Genomic DNA, 18,114 nt, shown 5'->3' with positions numbered 1-18,114 from the left:
AGTTCTCATTAATAGAACTTAATGAATTTTTATTGAATGCGTTATCACCCACTGCTCTCCTCCAGTTTTCATGCTTCTCTTCCTCATCTTCAGATTCAAGTTCAATTACAGGTATATCAGAATCACTTTCATTACCAGAGTGTGTTTCTTCGATAGTACTACCTTTTGATGATCTCATTTTTGCTGCTTCTTCACTGTCAGTTTCTAGGAAGGAAAGATCTCCCATTATATGTGGTGAATTATCCATGTTGTAGCTATTATTACTGTTATTGATGCACTGACTTTCACTTACAGGATTATCTGGACTCCTTTCGTCATTAACTACCAAAGGATGAGCATCTTCTTCCGACAGAGCCACCAACGTGCTGAAGTCGACAGAGGGACTTGAACTACTGACAGCAGTTGTATTAGTACTTTCAATTGTTTCATTTGGAATAATATCAGGAAGCTCAAGAAGGTTAAAATAATCATCGATAGGTTTGACGTCCTCTGAAACAAAAAAGAACAAAACAAAAAGAAGATTAAATAAATTTAAATACGGATGATGGAATGTACTACAGCAAGGTCAGGTGAAATACATAAGACTAGTAAATGAAAGAAATTATTATGGGGCAGAGTAAAATCAACCTTTAAACCCGACGAGTGCTACGCCCACCTATATTAAAAATTAAAAATAATTGAAGTTCAACCAATTCAATACATAAAAGAAAGAAATGTAGTAATTACATTCTTATTTAAATGGGACCGGTTTCGACCCTAGTCCAGGTCATCGTCAGCCGTAAAAACAAGTAGGTGAAATCACACAATGTTTATGAATATTGGAGAAATAGGTCAGTTTCACACTCTGTCAGGCACAAAGTCACAACACTATCAAATAATATATGAAGATTATAAATAACTTGAAGTCGCAGACGAATAGATTTGTAGAAGCAAACCGCCAGTTCCCGGTGATCAGCGCGGTACATTCAAGGTCATGCGCTGCGGTCTCGAACGCCAAAGTAGAGTGGAGAATGTCTTGAAGGTCCAATATTTGTCTCGGTTGCGGGAAGTTAAGTACGTATATAAAAAATATATGACGCAAATCAGTATAATTGGACTAGGGTCGAAACCGGTCCCATTTAAATAAGAATGTAATTACTACATTTCTTTCTTTTATGTATTGAATTGGTTGAACTTCAATTATTTTTAATTTTTAATGTTAATAATTTCAATACGGAACAATGAAATTTTTATCTTTAAACGCCCACCTATAGACGGGCTGACGCGGCTGGCCCAGCACTGCTACGCCCATCTATAGACGGTGCATGACAACTTTAATTTTTTTAAGTTTCCCGGTTCACTCTCGAGTGCCAATTTGATCTATGGCATGATCTGCCATCTGTTGGGCATTATGCGGAAGTAACTGATCACGGCTTATAGCTCTGGGAATATCTTACCGAGCTTTTTATAGGCGTCTCTGGAGTTCATCTGTGATGTAAACAAGCATGGCAGAACAACGAGCTAGTTGCTCCCGCAGAGATGTTATTTCGGATCAAAGAATCTTTCAGTTATTAACAACAGCAGAAGACTTTAATGAATTGTTAAGCAATTTTGGAAGTGAGATGATACAGAGTGTGCTGAAAATACTGTAAGCGAAAAAGAAACACAGCCTCCTTCTAAACAAAAGAAGAAAAACACTGTGAATTCAAAAGCTATTTCATTACTACTTTCGTGGTGGATGGATGACTTTTCTCCACCAGACTTTCAAGTAACTGTGACAGACTCTGGGAGTAATGTTTGATGACAACCCGAAAATCACTGATTTTTAAAAAACTATTGTGCCAGTGGAGTCGTGCAACTGGTTGCTGATGAAACAAATCGGTATCACAAATAACTGGTGGAAAATATTGAGCTGTCGCCACATTCCAGGTTTAGAAAGTATTTTAAAATATGAACTTATGCACTTGTAAGGAGTTACATGTACAGTATTAGTTCCCTACAGATTTTAAAAAATCATTCTATTTTGGACTCTTTACTTTGTATAAAGGTGTGTGTGTGTGTGTGTGTGTGTGTGCGCGCGCGCGCGCGTGCATGCGTGCGTGTGTGTTTTTCACTAACAGCGTAATTTTGCTTTCTCTCAAAATAATATTGAACTTAAGTGTAGGATTTTCCATTTGCATTTAGATTTATAAAGAACCAACATTTATTTTACTCTAATCACCCCACTGATAAGTTAAAAATTGAGGCTTCTATAATTTATTTTACATATGAATGAAAAACTCAGCAATGAAGTACCAAACAGTCAACTGGTAACTCAGCACTTAAAACGTTAATGACTTAATTGGTGGAAGGAAGGATTCAATAGGTTTGGATTTAAAACCAGCGAAACAAAAACATTAAGTGTTCAAGCATTTGCAAACTTCTACAGTTCTGTCTCACAGCTTTCATGTAAAAAAAAAAAAAAAAAAAAAAAAAAAATCTCCTTAAAAACTAAGGTGTGAATGTAAAAACCCTACCTGCTTCCCATCCTATGGACTAGAAATGAGGTGGTCCCGCGGGCACAAAGCCTTGTAAGCGGACGGGCAGGCGGTGGACGTATTATTCAGCCACAGTGACGACGTGCTTACGTCGCAGGTTGTGATGGTTAATGCCAGTCAGACCCTCATTGCAGCAATACCCGAGTTCAAAATGGTGGCAGAAACTTGTGCCACTGCCAGATCCATAAACTTTATAATTAAATTTGTCGAAAAATGAAGATCACATATTCTGCTTTTGGCCGACAATTGCTTCTTATCTTTCCGCGAAATAAGTCTCGCTCACTTAGCAAACTTTATTTTCTTTTGGTGGTGTAAAAAAAATCATCTACCATCAAGCTTCCTTCTGTCAGCCGATTTACAACTAGGAACAAAACTGGTTGACTGCACACACAAAGCACTGCACAGATACTAACACAGGCTTTCAGAAAATATTTAAACAGGAAATTCCCTCGATAGGCCTAAAAATTATCACCACGAGTTTTACGCATGCACGCTATTACCATTGTTGACAATTAGGTGCACGTGTTGTTGCAGCCGGTGCGTTGCGACTGCAGCACCACACTCCAGCGGCACCACCAACGACAATGTTGAGAAAGCAGTGTGATCACACTTGGTATTCTATTCGTCATGGCACAACATTGCTTATTATGACATAGCGTTCTAAACAGCGTATTTTTTGTCTTATTTTCAGAGAAATGAATCGAGTATAACATTCAATGTTGGTTTCTGTTTGTTACATATTTGGGGATGCTGACAACAATGTAAAACTTATTTTCAAACTCTTGTTTTCAGTAGATTATAAATTTCAAATAAGTCTGACTGTTAAATAGTGTGTCATGTCACAAAAGGAATGGAAAACGTTTAATATTAAAGAAAAGTCGCAAATCATAACTGTGATTACAAAATGGAAAATCAATTGTAAGCTTTGCAAAGGAATCGGGAAGGATGGAAGAGGGTTAAGCAAGCAATTGCCTACGATGATATTAGGCTTAAAGATAGTCTTGATATTGCGCCTTCTGAGAATATTGCCAATCCTCTCTGTGACAGATTGTAGGTATATCAAGACGGCCAGACTCAAAGGAGAAGAATCATGTGATTATCTGCCCTTTGGCTTAGGATGTAGCATTTCGTCAATCTGTTTCATTGAACAGCCATTACTCACGAATGTTCTCTTTAGGAATTCAAGTTCACCATATAACTTATTCTCCACATAAACCTCCCTTGCTCGGCTGATAAGGGTGCTAAGTGGGGTAGTGAAAGGATCTGAGGATATCTATTATAGCTCATTCCATGTTAAGAAAACAGTATTGTTCTTATGGACCTATAATGAATGAACACACCCCCCTCTTAGACACTCACAATTCCTCATGATTGAGGAATATTACTATGTAATTTATATTGTATTATGAAAGAAAGAAAATGGTTGAGGCATGCTTTTGCCCATGAGTTATTAAAATAATTACTTAATATTTTCTATTTAATAAATACATTCACAGGGAGGAAGCACGAAGGCGGTAACAGCCATCGCTTTGTTGCCTTCCTTCATTTTCCTCCTGAACTGCTATGGTACATGTTATGCTGTCAACCGCCGACAGCTTATCACTGCTGAAGAGGAGTCCTCTATTTATGTGTGTGTTCTAATATTCTTATATTGTACAGCAGTTGTTACTGAAGATTTTGATGCCGTGGTGTTCAGTGATACATCACGGCATGACATACTGATACAGAAATTCACTATGATGATTATCTATGCTTGATTTCGTTATTTAGCTTTTGTTTCTTAAACTGATTTTATTTTTGCCACATTTTCACAAGCACATTTAATTGTCAGAGATGCCAACTTTCGAGAAAGGCAACTCGTAATGCAGCCGCTAAAGCACCGGGGGAGGGGTCGTAGATTTTTTTTTTTAGAGATCTTACAACAGTTTTGAGTTCATATTAGCGCGGGATTCAGTCTTGTTCTTCCTCATCATGCGCATCTGAAAAATCGCGGCTACACACACTACAAAACACGTGTGAATTAGATTTTGAGGAACGCAGTAAACAGGGCCATTCTTTTGAGTTTTCCTCCCTAAATTTTTGAACTATTTTTGGTTTATTACTAGCGTCACTAGTCACGGTAACGTAATCACACGTATTTTCCTGCACAAGAAATCGCTTCATTATTTCAAACCTTTCACATTTCGTAACACACGATTACCATATATTCCAGAAGAGCAATATATGTAAATTTGGCAACTAAAATAGCAATAAATACTTCTTCAACAGTCACGCACACAGTATTCACAATTAAACGGAGTTTGTCACCACTTTGCCGCTAAAACAAAGACAAAAGAACTCGCATACTTGCATGGAAGTCTGATCATGTGAGGAACAAAAACAACCACTCCGCAAGTTATACCAGTTCACAGGTGCCTATATTTCCGGTACTGGAAGCACACACTGCGTTCGGTGTGTGAAAACTCGAAATATTCTTAATCGAGGGACAGGAAGGGGGTATAAATGATTACTGAGAAATCCGGAAATAATATTCTGAGAATTCAAGCTGTAATGGCATTCCTTTTGTGTCTTTTTGAACACTTCATACACTTAGATTTAAAAATCAACAACAAATCGTAATTTGTGGTGTGTGATTCGTAAAGGCGTAATTACAATGGGTAATTCGTAATTATTACGATTGAATCGTAACAGTTGGCATCTCTGAATTGTTACCATTCTTTTCGCAGGGCAATATGACGGCACAGTAGTGCCCAGCGTTGCCTGGGCAAATTTATTACCATATAATCTCGAATACCACCCGCACGGTTTTTTCAAAAATATCGCTTCCAAAAGTAGGTGCGGGTCTTATTTAAAATTTTGGGAAATTTATCTTTCCGAATGCGCGTAAATTGGGCATCACCGCTGGCACGGCTTGGCAACAATGCTCTCTCCGCTCTCAGTATATGCTACTTCCGTGCTTGGCGTCAGGCTCACGCATGTTCTCGGAGTATCAACAAGAATTCCACAAACCGTTTGCAATCTTTTACTGCGAGTGAGAAAATGAAATTAGTTTGGGAAGCCAAAATTATTGGAAATCGTGCCGCTGGTAGGAAAAACGATATTGACGAGTCGTGTATTCGCGGTTGAAGAAAGAAGAAAAATGTGCTAACATGTAGTGGTGATCGTAGAGCTTTCCATGGACTGAGTGTACAGTTTCCAGAAATTGAAAATAATCACACACTGACGCCAACTGGTTGCATTCAGCACCCGGAAGTTCAGCTGCTGTGTTCGTGGATTTTACAGCATGGAATCTTATCCCTGGATTACTCATACGGAAGAGCTTCAGGAAATATAACATTTCTAATGCTATGGATGGCAGTGATGACATTTTGAGGGAAGGTGATGGTGATGAAAGTTCTGAAGTTGGTACTGATGGTGATGATGAACTTGCTGGATATCGTTCTGGAAACGTTTGTTTACTTTTATTTGGATTTTTTAATCATTTGATGTGTGTTAGTAAAGACAGTAAATAATTTTGACTTCACTTCTTTTTTTTTAAATTTTGTTCTTTCAAAACAGGGGTGTGGGTCGTTGGCTGAACGGTCAGCGTACTGGCCTTCGGTTCAGAGGGTCCCGGGTTTGATTCCCGGCCAGGTCGGGGATTTTAACCTTAATTGGTTAATTCCAATGGCACGGGGGCTGGGTGTATGTGTTGTCTTTATTATCATTTCATCCTTATCACGACGCGCAGGTCACCTACGGGTGTCAAATAGAAAGACCTGCACTTGGCGAGCCGAACCCGTCCTGGGATATCCTGGCACTAAAAGCCATACGACATTTCATTTCAGGGGTGCGGGTCTTACTCGGTGGCATTCGAGATTATACGGTAAATGCAATTAACTGCAACCCTCACCCCGAGCCTATAATAATTATCTGTTGTCTATTTTCTCCCAGTTTGTCTTGAACTTCAATACTGAGGTTTTGTATGTGAAGTAGTTTATCCATGTTGCTGTAAAAATCGAAATAAGCCCTCCCCTTGCCCTACAACCCTTATACCCTAGATTTCAAAAAAGTAATCTGCAGCTTATTTTCTTTCTCTTTTATTTTGAACTGAAGTACAGGGTTTCACCAATATGTGTTCCGCCGTTTTCTCGAGGTGCTGTTGAGCAGAGCTGTGTGATATGGCAACGTTGTCAAAAGAGCAATCTGTTTTCTTAACATGGATAGGTAAACTGAATAACCTAAACTTCCATCTGATATCCTAGATACAGCAAACATCTTCCACGCTCAATCTCCAGGTAAATTTAATGTTTGCAGATTTGCCGTTCAAAAAATATGCATAATTCATATTCATCATGGGGTGAGATAACAAATGTGTTATCGACATATCTCAACCAGATGTAAGGCTTGATTTGAGTGTGCAAAGTTGAAGACAGCATTCTTCAAAATTCTGCATATACAAATTAGCGATGATTGGCGACAAGGGTTATCCCTGGCAACACCATCCATTTGCTCATAAACTGTGCTATGAAAACGGAAATACGTGAAAGGTCAAATGACTAAACACCACAGCGCCACACAGAGCAAAAGGCTGTGCAGCGGTTGCAGTGTCAGCCAAGGATGATAGTTGCAATGGTGAATCATAGCAGGGAAAATAGCAGACCAGGGAAGGCAGTCGGGACAGACAAGAAATGGTGACAGTGACTACCATACTATCTTAAATACTAATCAGAAAGAAAAGGCAAGGGGTCCGATCATTCGAAGAATGCAAGTACTCACAAAAGAAAGGTTAGAGTAAAAGAGGATATGAAACTGAAAGAATCCAAAGAAGCTCAAAACCCTAAACAAGTTTTTCTTTTACTATTTTGCTTTATGTCGCACCGACAGTGTTACAAGTGAACTATGTAGCATGAGTGGAATGTAATTTTTTTAAGACTTTATTGGCGAAGTACTATATAATGTTTTATTTATCATGACCTGACCTGTACTGTTATTTGTAGAGCATAAGATAATTTAATGACCTAACCTGTACTGTATAATATTGTAACATAGGCATTTGTAAATAGTAGAATTCTGTTCTATAGTTCCTGGAACGATCCAGAAAGTTACATAACTTTGTACAAGGTGTGTTACTTTGTTGGTATGTGTTCTAGAAAATGTGTTCTGTCTGTTCTGGAAAAATACGACTTTCGCGATCATGCGTATTCTAGAATGTTAGTCAAAGTTCGCGATCAAAAGTAAGGTTGTGATTGGTGAGTCTAGGTGGCGATAGGGAACACGTGCACGCCGATTGGCTGCCTCCAAGGCCAGTAATTCCTATATATAGTGAGCGAGGCAGTGTTCGAATTAATTCTGTATCCTGAATTCTGTCAGTCTTGGTCTATCTGTCTGCGAGCAGCCTATCTGGTTGACGTCCCCCGGTTTCGGGATGGCTCTCTCCTCGGGTAAGCACTCTTGAATTCTGTCCTGCTAAAATTTCCGTAATGTTCCGATTTGCTTTTCATACAGGAGTCTGCCCTAAACTCGCCTAGACTCACCAAATTAGTTACTTACTTATGACGCCTTAGTTTTTCAGCTAGACTTAGCTGTTCGTTTCCGAGGCATTCCCATTTCTTGTTTCACTAAAATATGTAGAGTGTAGTTTAATATTATTTCCCTTGGGGTTTGCCTCTGGTAGTTCTGTATCACTTTAGGTACGCTAAGTTTTGGATAACCTTTTTCACATCACTGTATATTGCATTGTACAACTACATTGGTAAATAGATGTATAGTTGATTTGAAATTTGAATTTACACTGCTACGAAATAACCTATGTATATCACTGAACTTATAGCTCATAACTTGGAATGTATTTGTAAAATTATCTTGTAAATAATATTTTTAAAATCTAAGGATCACGGTGATTTATTCAGAATCCGCTATCTAAGCCATGTCCATGCCTTTGGTAGGTTTCCAGCCTTTTCATCTTCCCGGTTTGTTGTTCACTAGTTGGCCCTACTGATGTTTACATACATGTTTTGTTGGAGACCCGCGTGATGCCAGCTACTGTTTTTCCGAGTGTGTAGTGTTTTCTTATATTGTGTATTGTACTCTTACCTTCCCTTTTAACTGTGTTTGTGCCTTGTTTGTGTTACCACTGTAGTAGTAGGTAACAACAGTAAGGTCTTATGACGACGATGGGATAGGAAAGGCCTCGGAATGGGAAGGAAGTGGCCGTGGCCTTAATTAAGGTACAGCCCCGGCATTTGTCTGGTGTGAAAATGGGAAACCACGGACAAACATCTTCAGGGCTGCCGACAGTGGGATTCTCCCAGCAAGCTCGCAGCTGTGCACTCCTAACCGCACGGCCAACTCGCCCGGTCTAAACAACATCAAGGGGATTGCATTATGGGATAGATACGATAACAATATCTTTGCAATTACTGATCAACAAATTACTAGTAGTTCAATAGTATTAGAACAGCTCAATTCATTAGACCCTTTCATTGAGTTTACATTGGAATCTGAAATCAATAACTCAATTTCCTTGACATGACAGAAACCAGAAACAACAATTCCTTTCAAAATTTTTAGGAAACCAACTCAAACAATTAACACTACTAAAAGCAGGATTCCCTTCACCCTGGATCTCACAAGAGATTTTCTTAGTTTTTTTTTTTTTTTTTTTCCTATTTACTTTACCTTGCACCGACACAGGTCTTATGGCGACGATGGGACAGGAAAAGCCTAGGAATGGGAAGGAACCAGCCATGGCCTTAATCAAGGTACGGCCCCAGCACTTGCCTGGTATGAATATGAGAAACCATGGAAAACCATCTTCAGGGCTGCCGACAGTGGGGTTCGAACCCACTATCTCCCGGATGCAAGCTCACAGCTGCGCACTCCTAACCGCACGGCCAACTCACCTGGTTTTTCTTAGTTTAATTAACAGGGAAGTTGCAAGAAGTCCAAATAAAGGAAGAATACAAACTAAGGATTCAACAGAGTTTGCCGAAGAGTGAAGTAACCAGTGTTAATGAAGAGTGGAAGGCCTTCAAAGACACCTTTGTGGGAGAAGCCAAAAACCTGTGTGGAGTTACAAGTTCAATCAAAAGAAAAAAGGAGACACCATGGTGGAATGATAAGAGTAAAAACAGCGGTGAAAGAAAGAAACCAAATAAAGAAGGCACTGGACAAGGAAAAACAAAAACAGGGACAAGAACGAAATGAACAAGAAATACAAAGACTTCAAGGAGTATACAGGAACAAGAAACTTGCTGTAAAGAACATTGTAAAGGAAGAAAAAGAGAAGAAATGGAATGAGTTTGCAGACAAACTGGAAGAGGACAGTAGAGGAAATTACTATACAGAGTAGTGAAAAACAAGCAAAGGGATCAAGAGACCATAAAAGCAATAGAACGTGCTGATGGAACTCGGGCACAAGAAGAGGGAGAAGTTAAACAAGAATTCAAGATCTATTTTGAAAAGCTGCTAAATGGAGATACAGAAAACATAACAACGGATAGAGGAGAGCCGAGTTGAGGAACCACAACTGAACCACCAATTACATGGCTTGAATTTGAAAATGCGCTCAAGAGCATGAAATAAGGAAAGGCAGTGGGCATAGATGAACTAAGTGCAGATATGCTGAAAGCAGCGGGAATTCCAGTAATCCAATGGCTCTACAGATTGCTCAACCAGATATGGGAGGAAAATACTATTCCTGAGGACTGGAAGATGGGGATCATTGTACCACTGTTCAAGAAAGGAAGCCGACGAAAATGTACTAATTACCGTGGTATCACACTACTGTCTCATGTCCTGAAAATATTGGAAAAAATCATAGAGACCAGAATCAGAGATATTGCTGAACCAATTTTGGAAGAAGAGCAGTATGGTTTCAGACCAGGAAGGTCAACTACAGACCTTATATTTGCAATTGGGATGCTAATGGAAAAATACTGGGAGAAGAACAAGCCTATAATTCTAATATTTTTGGACACTGAGAAAGCATACGACAGTGAACCAAGGGAAAGAATTTGGCAATGCATGAAAGAACTTCAAGTGCGAGATAGCCTCATAGACAAAGTGAAAATGTATAGTGGGAACAGAAGCTGTATTCAAGTAGGATGTGGTTTGTCGGACTGGTTTGAAACAAAGAGAGAAGTGCAGCAGGGCAGCTCATTGTCACCACTTTTATTTATTATTGTAATGGATGTAGTAATGAAATCTATTAAAAGGAAAGAACATGGAGATATCAAAGCCTTCACATTTGCAGATGATGTTGCGATCTGGAGTGACTGAGAAGAGGAATTGGGAGAGAAAATGCAAAGCTGGAATGAGGAGTTTAAGAAATATGGCTTAAACATCAGCAAGACCAAGACGGTGGTGATGAAAGTGTATGGGGAAGGAGCAGAACCAATAGTCATGTTAAATGAAGCCCAACTGGACAGCATTCCAGTTTTCAAATATTTGGGTAGCATTATATCAAATGACAACCTAGCAAAACAAGAGGTGAATAATCGAATTAATAAGGCAACACAATTTTACCACCAGGTAAGACACCTGCTGTGGGATGAGCAAATACCCATGAAAACAAAAATGACATTGTACAAGTCCTATTATACACAAATTCTTACATAGTCTCGAAACCACAACATTGACCAATAGAGATAATTCCAAACTTCAGGCAGCTGAAATGAAATTCCTACGCACTATGATCCAGAAAACCAGGAAAGACAAGATTAGGAATGAGAAAATTAGAGAAGTAGGAATAGATGATTTTCTCCTCAATACGATTCAGATATCAAGACTGAAGTGGTTTGGTCACATGAAGAGATGCCAGCAAACAGAACTGCAAGGAAGGAATTTGACAGAATAGTAGAAGGAAGACGACCCATAGGAAGGCCACGAAGGAAATGGATAGATTTAGTTAAGAACGATGTACTGCTGAGAGGTCATGATTGGGACAAGTTGTGGCGGAAGAATGGTACAAGGACAGGATGAGATGGAGGAGGCTCATATACCACACCCGGGAAACTGGAGATGGTTTAGCATGATGATGAATTAACAGGGCCTTGTCTCTGGCAACCTAACCTTCTCAAACAGCCCCATGAGACTATAGCCTGAAAGACTTTGGCCTACCAAGCAACCGCTTCTCAGCTCCAGGGCCTGCAGATTACGAGGTGACACATCGTCAGTACGACAAATCCTCCCAGCCGTTATTCTTGGTTTTCTTAACTGGAGTCACAATTTCACTGTCAGATAGCTCCTTAATTGTAATAACGTAGGTTGAGTAGACCTCGAACCAACCCTCAGGTACAGGTAAAAATCCCTTACCTAGCCACGAATTGAACCCGAGGCCTCCAGGCGAGAGGCAGGCACGCTACCCCTAGATTGCGGGGCCAGCTTCAAAACATCCCACCCAATTCAGAAATTCATGTACATGGCTGCATCCAGTATGATCCATTGTAGACTGGCATTTACCTATTCACAATGAATAGTGTCCTTTAATTGTTTTCACCTGCTTATATCAGCAACTGTTCTCACTCCTTCCATGTCAGTTACCTCCCAATTTATGTAAAAAAATAACCTGAATCCACCTAGCTTATGCTCCCATTCAGCTAAGACAGCCTTAAATATAAAGTAATCCAAGCATAATTTGGTGTATGAAAATGCTTCTTTCCTGTAAAACTCCATTGCAAGCTTGCAGCACTTAAGTACATAACACAACTATAGTGAAATCTCGATACGACAATACCATGTGAATGGGAAAAAAAATAAATAAATAAATTGCAAAGAATTTAGAATAACAGGTCCTCATGTCTATTGGTAAATGCATTAACATATAGGGCGACCAGATATCCTCATTTATCCGGACATGCCCTCCTTTTTAGACGATTGTCTGGGGGGAATTTTTTAAAACCTGAAATGCCCCCCCTCTTTTTTTTTTTTTTGTGAATCTGCTTATTTTGGGGCAATCTCTTTTATTACTTCGTTTTTACAAGTGTTCTTCATTACGCATCGGCATCATCGATATTGTATCGATATAAAGAAATGTGGTCATGTATTTACAGTACATAGTATTATTTCTTAACCCATGAATGGCTAGCATATGGTAACGCTGAGGAGTGTTTTGGCTACAATTCAACAATATTAAGGTTTCATTGTCGAGACTTTGATGGGTTATTATTTGAATATTGTGTTATAGAGCGGAATAACTTTAATTACAGTTTGAAATTTCAGACATGTTTTTATGGCGCTAAAATCACAACCTTTTCACACATGGAAAATTGATGTACGATTCCAGTATGTAAATTATCACCAATTGCTTATAAACGTTTTTATTTTATGCTGGACGTGTACTCTAGAAACATGATTCCATTATGCTGTGATAAGAGAATTAGAGCTGTTACATATGGTAACGCCAGCAGGTTATGGGAGACTAATATTGTACATCGGTGTTTCTTTATTTCCATGCCTGGTTTCACTTTAGAAAAGGCCACTGAGATGGCCTATGTCAATAATCTTGATGTCAGTAAGATATACATTGAGCCCCCAGTAGCAGCGTTCTAACAGACGTAGATTGTGCATACAAAAATGGCGAAGCTCTTCTAGACAATTTCAGTGGTTTTCACCTGACTTCAAAAGCAGAAGTAATTCAAGGAAATAAATCCATTGTTTGAAACACCGCTCACACTGAGGAGCAGTCAATGTCGTCTTTTCAAATCCAGAAGGCGCCAACAAGAGTGGAAAATATTTTATGGATCAAAGGTGATATTAAAGAGTTCAACAAACCCTTTCCAAATCCTAGTTATCAGAGATATAAGACATGACCAATTTATGAATATATAAGTATTTTGTGTACAATGAAATTTTAGAGTTTCTTGTGGATCAGTGTACAAAATATGATCTTTTCTCTAATGATCCTGATCCCAAGGTTGCTGTTCAGGAAATGAAATGTGGAGAAGACGGAATATAAACAAGAGATCAGTAAACGTGCAGCTCCTCTTATAAACATGGTAGAGGATTTTTCCTGAAGACATTAAAAATCTTCCTTTCAAGTTAACAATTTATTCACTGGATTCAACCTCTTATAGGGTACTGTATAATCTAAAACAAAGAGGAAATGATGGAACAGGAACTATCATGTCCAAAGACCTGCACTTTACCAAAGAAAGGAGCAATGTCCAAGACAAAGAAGAGAGAAGATATAGTCTCGTCTCACTGACAAAGAGAAGGCATTATTGTAGTCAAGTGGATAAATAATGTTGTTTCAGTGGCTTGTACATGCCATAGTGTCTATCCAATATTCCAAGAAAAGGGATATTCTCAAGCTGACAAGAAGATAATTCAAGTATCACAGCCTCGAATTATTGGCGAGTAAAATCGTTGCACGGGTGGCACTGACGTGATGAACCAACACAACATCGATGTAGATACAGAATTTCCATACACAAAAAAGAAATGTTGGCGGTCAATTTTCACTTGGATACTAGACGCTGCCATTGTAAATGCATGGATTGTAAGCAAAATCTCCAAGCGAAAGGCATATAACAAGCAGCTAGAATTTAGGCGCGAAATTATACAAACCTACCTTACCACGTTTGGCATAGCATCAAAGGGCACTGGAAGACCATCAAACATCAACGTCAAGCATCACAGAAAACTGGATATCCAATAACCCGCGCTATGACAGACTAGATCATCTCTTGTTTCCAACCCTGGGCATAAAGAGACGCCGATGTGCTGGAGAAGAGTGTTCATCAGTGCTGCATACTGAGGGCTACCAAGGCTATCAGTGAAGCCTAAGGCTCCTTTCACACGGTCCACTTGCTTTCCACGCCACGCCACGCCATGCCACTCCACTCCACTCCACTCCACTTCTCAGACACTTGCCGTCCACTTCCGTCAACTCACCGGCAACTTCTCGTCCCCACCTCATATTTCCGTCTCGGTTTGAATCTGGTCCATGGACGCGCACATTATCCTTGGGATTTTTATTCTTCCGAAAAGAAGGTAGAGGTGAAAGAACAGTACTAAGGTTCATTGGGTCCATCCATAGAATTCATATCGCCTAGAACGAGGAACTCATCGTTCTTCTAGATGAACGTACCAATGATCTAAAAATGTTTCTTAATTACTTTCGTATGAGTGGGAATTTGTTTGAATTGTTGTCAATCCTTGAAGCAAGTTTACAGCGTCAGGACACAAACATGAGAAAATGTATTCCGCCGATATTTTGAAACAAAAACTTCAAACTTGTGACGCACACAATGTTAACCGTTTGAACAACTGATTTAGTGAGCTACCAGTATGGCCTTGCTACCTACACCTACCTTCTGTAAATAAGACTGGTAGTTCTCACGAATAAGATTTTTTTTTTTTTACAAGTTGCTGTACGTCGCACCGACACAAATAGGTCTTATGGCCACGATGGGACAGGAAAGGGCTAGGAGTGGGAAGGAAGCGGCCGTGGCCTTAATTAAGGTACAGTCCCAGCATTTGCCTGGTTTGAAAATGGGAAACCACGGAAAACCATCTTCAGGGCTGCCGACAGTTGGGTTTGAACCCACTATCTCCCGAATACTGGATAATGGCGGCACATAAGCGACTGTGGCTATCGTGTTCGGTCCGAATAAGAAAATGTTATTATGTAATTTAATTGGAAGCAGTTCTTTTGAAATGAAGACTGCTAAAAAGCCTTGATTAATTATTTTTCAATGACCCATGTTATTGGAATATCGAAAATTGTTAACATATAACACATATAGCCTATTACTGTAGATATCAACTTCTCTCTTTTTGGAGTTATCCAGTTCGGCAGCAAGTGGAATCCCTTCATGGGAAACTTCATTCCACATTTGAAGCCTTTTATTTTATTTGAATAGTCTGTCGTTCGTTAATCCCACTGAAAGGGCCGATTTTGTATTTCTATTATTAACTTTTCATTCCTTCAGGCTAGCAACCCGTCGGAAGGACATTTGACTGCTTTCAAGTCTTGCAAAAAGTAAAATGCAAGACCGTAACGGGTCACATGGCCCAATACTTGGAAGGAAGATGATGATGATTATTAACTTTTCAGTATCTATGAATGGAACCGACATTTTGAAACGAAATCTTCGAACTTGTAGCTCATATGTTGACTGTCTGAACGAGCTAATCTGATTCAGTGACGAGTGAGCTTCCGGTCGCCCAGTGTGGAAGACACTTCAGGCCGGTCGACAGCAGCCTGCTGTTGACGAGAGTGGATGGAGGTTGCGCCACACGAAGTGTCTCGTGTGAACGCTACCGGCCTTTTACCGCACCTCTGGTGGAGTGGAGTGGAGTGGAGTGGAGTGGAGTGGCGGGACAAGCAGTGGATCGTGTGAAAGGGCCCTAAACCTCAAATGCGAACCATGGAAATCTAAAACACATTATAATGTAAGCATGTGACACATTGTTCCATTTACAAAACTTGAAAGCAATGAGAAAAAAAGTTGCACATATTTCCGAGAGCTACGCATCGGAGACTGATACTGCAGCCCAGACTCTCGTTTCTCTCACTGCTTGCTGCTGTATGCCTGATAGGTGCGGGTACCGGCGCGCTAGGCTTCGGCCCGGCAGATCGCCACTGCTAACTATCAACCATGCGTTACTCATTGTATATACCTCCTCACCTCATACTTCTGAATTAATTATGTAGATAACAGAATGCTGGTATTTCACTCCCGTTTACTTCTACATCCTTGTAGGAAGACACTGAACGGCTGCTATTACAGGAACAATATAGTTTTGTTTTTATTTGTAGATCTGCTAAAATGAAATGCAATCTTTCAGGTTTAGTGTTCTCTTTTGTTGGGTCGGACACCACCACCACTGATCTCCCGAGGAAGCTAATTAACCAGTTAGCGATGGGTACGACCGCTGTAAAATTCAACATTTTATTTAATAATAATAATAATAATAATAATAATAATAATAGTGCATGGCATCTATATAGGCTTGGTGGTGACCTAATGAGGATAAAATGAATGGTGAAGATGCCAAACACCCAGTCCCCAAACCAGGGCAATTAACAGTATGAGGGGGTTGATTGTGAAAATTGAACCGGGACAATCGGACCAATGGCAAGTATTCTATCCATTTAGCCACAAAGCCGGACTTTAATTTGCTAAACCTTAGGCTACCATCTCCACTGATCAGGGGTTGAGCATTGGCAGTAGCCGAGGTCAGGGTAGGCTTGACAACACAGCAGACTTCTCCTTTGACTGTCGGCTGCAGCTCAAAACGCTGAAAGCTTGACATTCACTAAAACAACCATCGAAAAGGGGTAACGTAAGTCCAGTGGTAGCCCACGCCTTGATCCCAGCATTACGCCACTGGTGTTCATCAAGCTTTCGTATGGTGTACTAAATGGAATGCTGGAATTTGTACTGAATGCAACCTCAAGTTCCATATAAAATAAAAAACGCTTTGGGAGAGTTTTGTAGTACACAAACGGTTAGCGTTACCATACAGGAATAGTGTTTATTTCATTGTTTGTGCGTGTTATGAACTTTTTTTGGTATTATTGTATTATACAATATATTCTGGATGGTTTTTATAGAAATTCTTGTAAATTTAGCAAAATATAAAAAACCAGCAGTTCATGGGTTAACTGCATTAATGCCACCTAAGATATTAGTTCCTTTTTTGAGAACAGATCAGGTGAAGCCTATTCATGGCATTTACATTCATGTAAGTCTGTATTTCATGCACATATCATACAAATAAAAAAGGGAAGAAAAATCTATTCTTGAAATAATGGAAATCCTGAATACCATTTGTCAGGTCCTTCAAAACAAATTGCAAGGGAAGTTCATTTGCCTCAAAGTTAAAGAGAACTTATAAAACGCTAGAAAAGAAGGTTTTGATAAAGAATTTGAAGTTTATATGGAGGAAGCTATGTGGTTGTATAAATCATGCTACAAATACTTTAAACAATGGGATGGTACTGAAAAGTGATGTGCATTATTGTAATGTTGAAAAAAAAAAAAAAAAAAATACTGTATTTGTAAGCTGTGTAAATCCTTTCAAACTGACGATGTGAAATCTTTTGACCAATTCTGCCATTTCAAACAATTCCTGAATGAGAGTAGTACCAGTTCCCTTGTTGTCAGAAAGGGACAAAGTATTTCAAGGAATTTACATGTGAATCCTTTTATATGTTAAGACAAGCCAAAACTCCTAAAGACAATTGGATCTTCTGAAAAGTATCTTTCAGGGTGTGTAAATTTGTTTCGTTGCTTGCATTTTGTAAAAATTGACTGTATAATATGGAAATGGATACATGAATGTGAAAATTAGAAACAAGCACTTAAAACAGCCAACCACAGCGGGCACTGACCACTGGTTAGCCTTTCGCAGGAGATTTGACGCCAGAACTTCAAGCGGCATTGTTTGCTTACTTCCTCAATGTCAAAATCTATAGTGAGTTGGTGTCTGAAAATGAGTGATTACTTCGATGCAACCAGGGAGCTGGCTGGCTGTTGACCCGATACCAAACGTCATAGAGTGCGGCCTGTGGGGCACATACTTGCTTTGCTCCATTTGCCGATCAAGACTGGCTGCCAACTAGAATTTCTAAAGCTACCAAACATGGCCTTTCACCCAGCTCCAC

General features: G+C 39.5%; 1 protein-coding gene across 1 annotated transcript in view; it reads right to left on the bottom strand.

Annotated features, from left to right (window-relative positions):
- The window catches only part of LOC136885092 (uncharacterized), a 56,512-nt gene that overhangs the window by 22,182 nt on the left and 16,216 nt on the right, over nt 1-18,114 (bottom strand). The window contains exon 4 of the mRNA XM_068230197.1: nt 293-489. Coding sequence (XP_068086298.1) covers nt 293-489 — 197 coding nt within the window. The remainder of the gene's footprint in view (nt 1-292; nt 490-18,114) is intronic.

This window comes from Anabrus simplex, chromosome 13 (genome assembly GCF_040414725.1).
Source record: "Anabrus simplex isolate iqAnaSimp1 chromosome 13, ASM4041472v1, whole genome shotgun sequence".
Taxonomy (NCBI): Eukaryota; Metazoa; Arthropoda; class Insecta; order Orthoptera; family Tettigoniidae; genus Anabrus; species Anabrus simplex.
The sequence above is the reverse complement of the archived record's forward strand: the minus strand, read 5'-3'. Positions and strand labels throughout refer to the sequence as shown.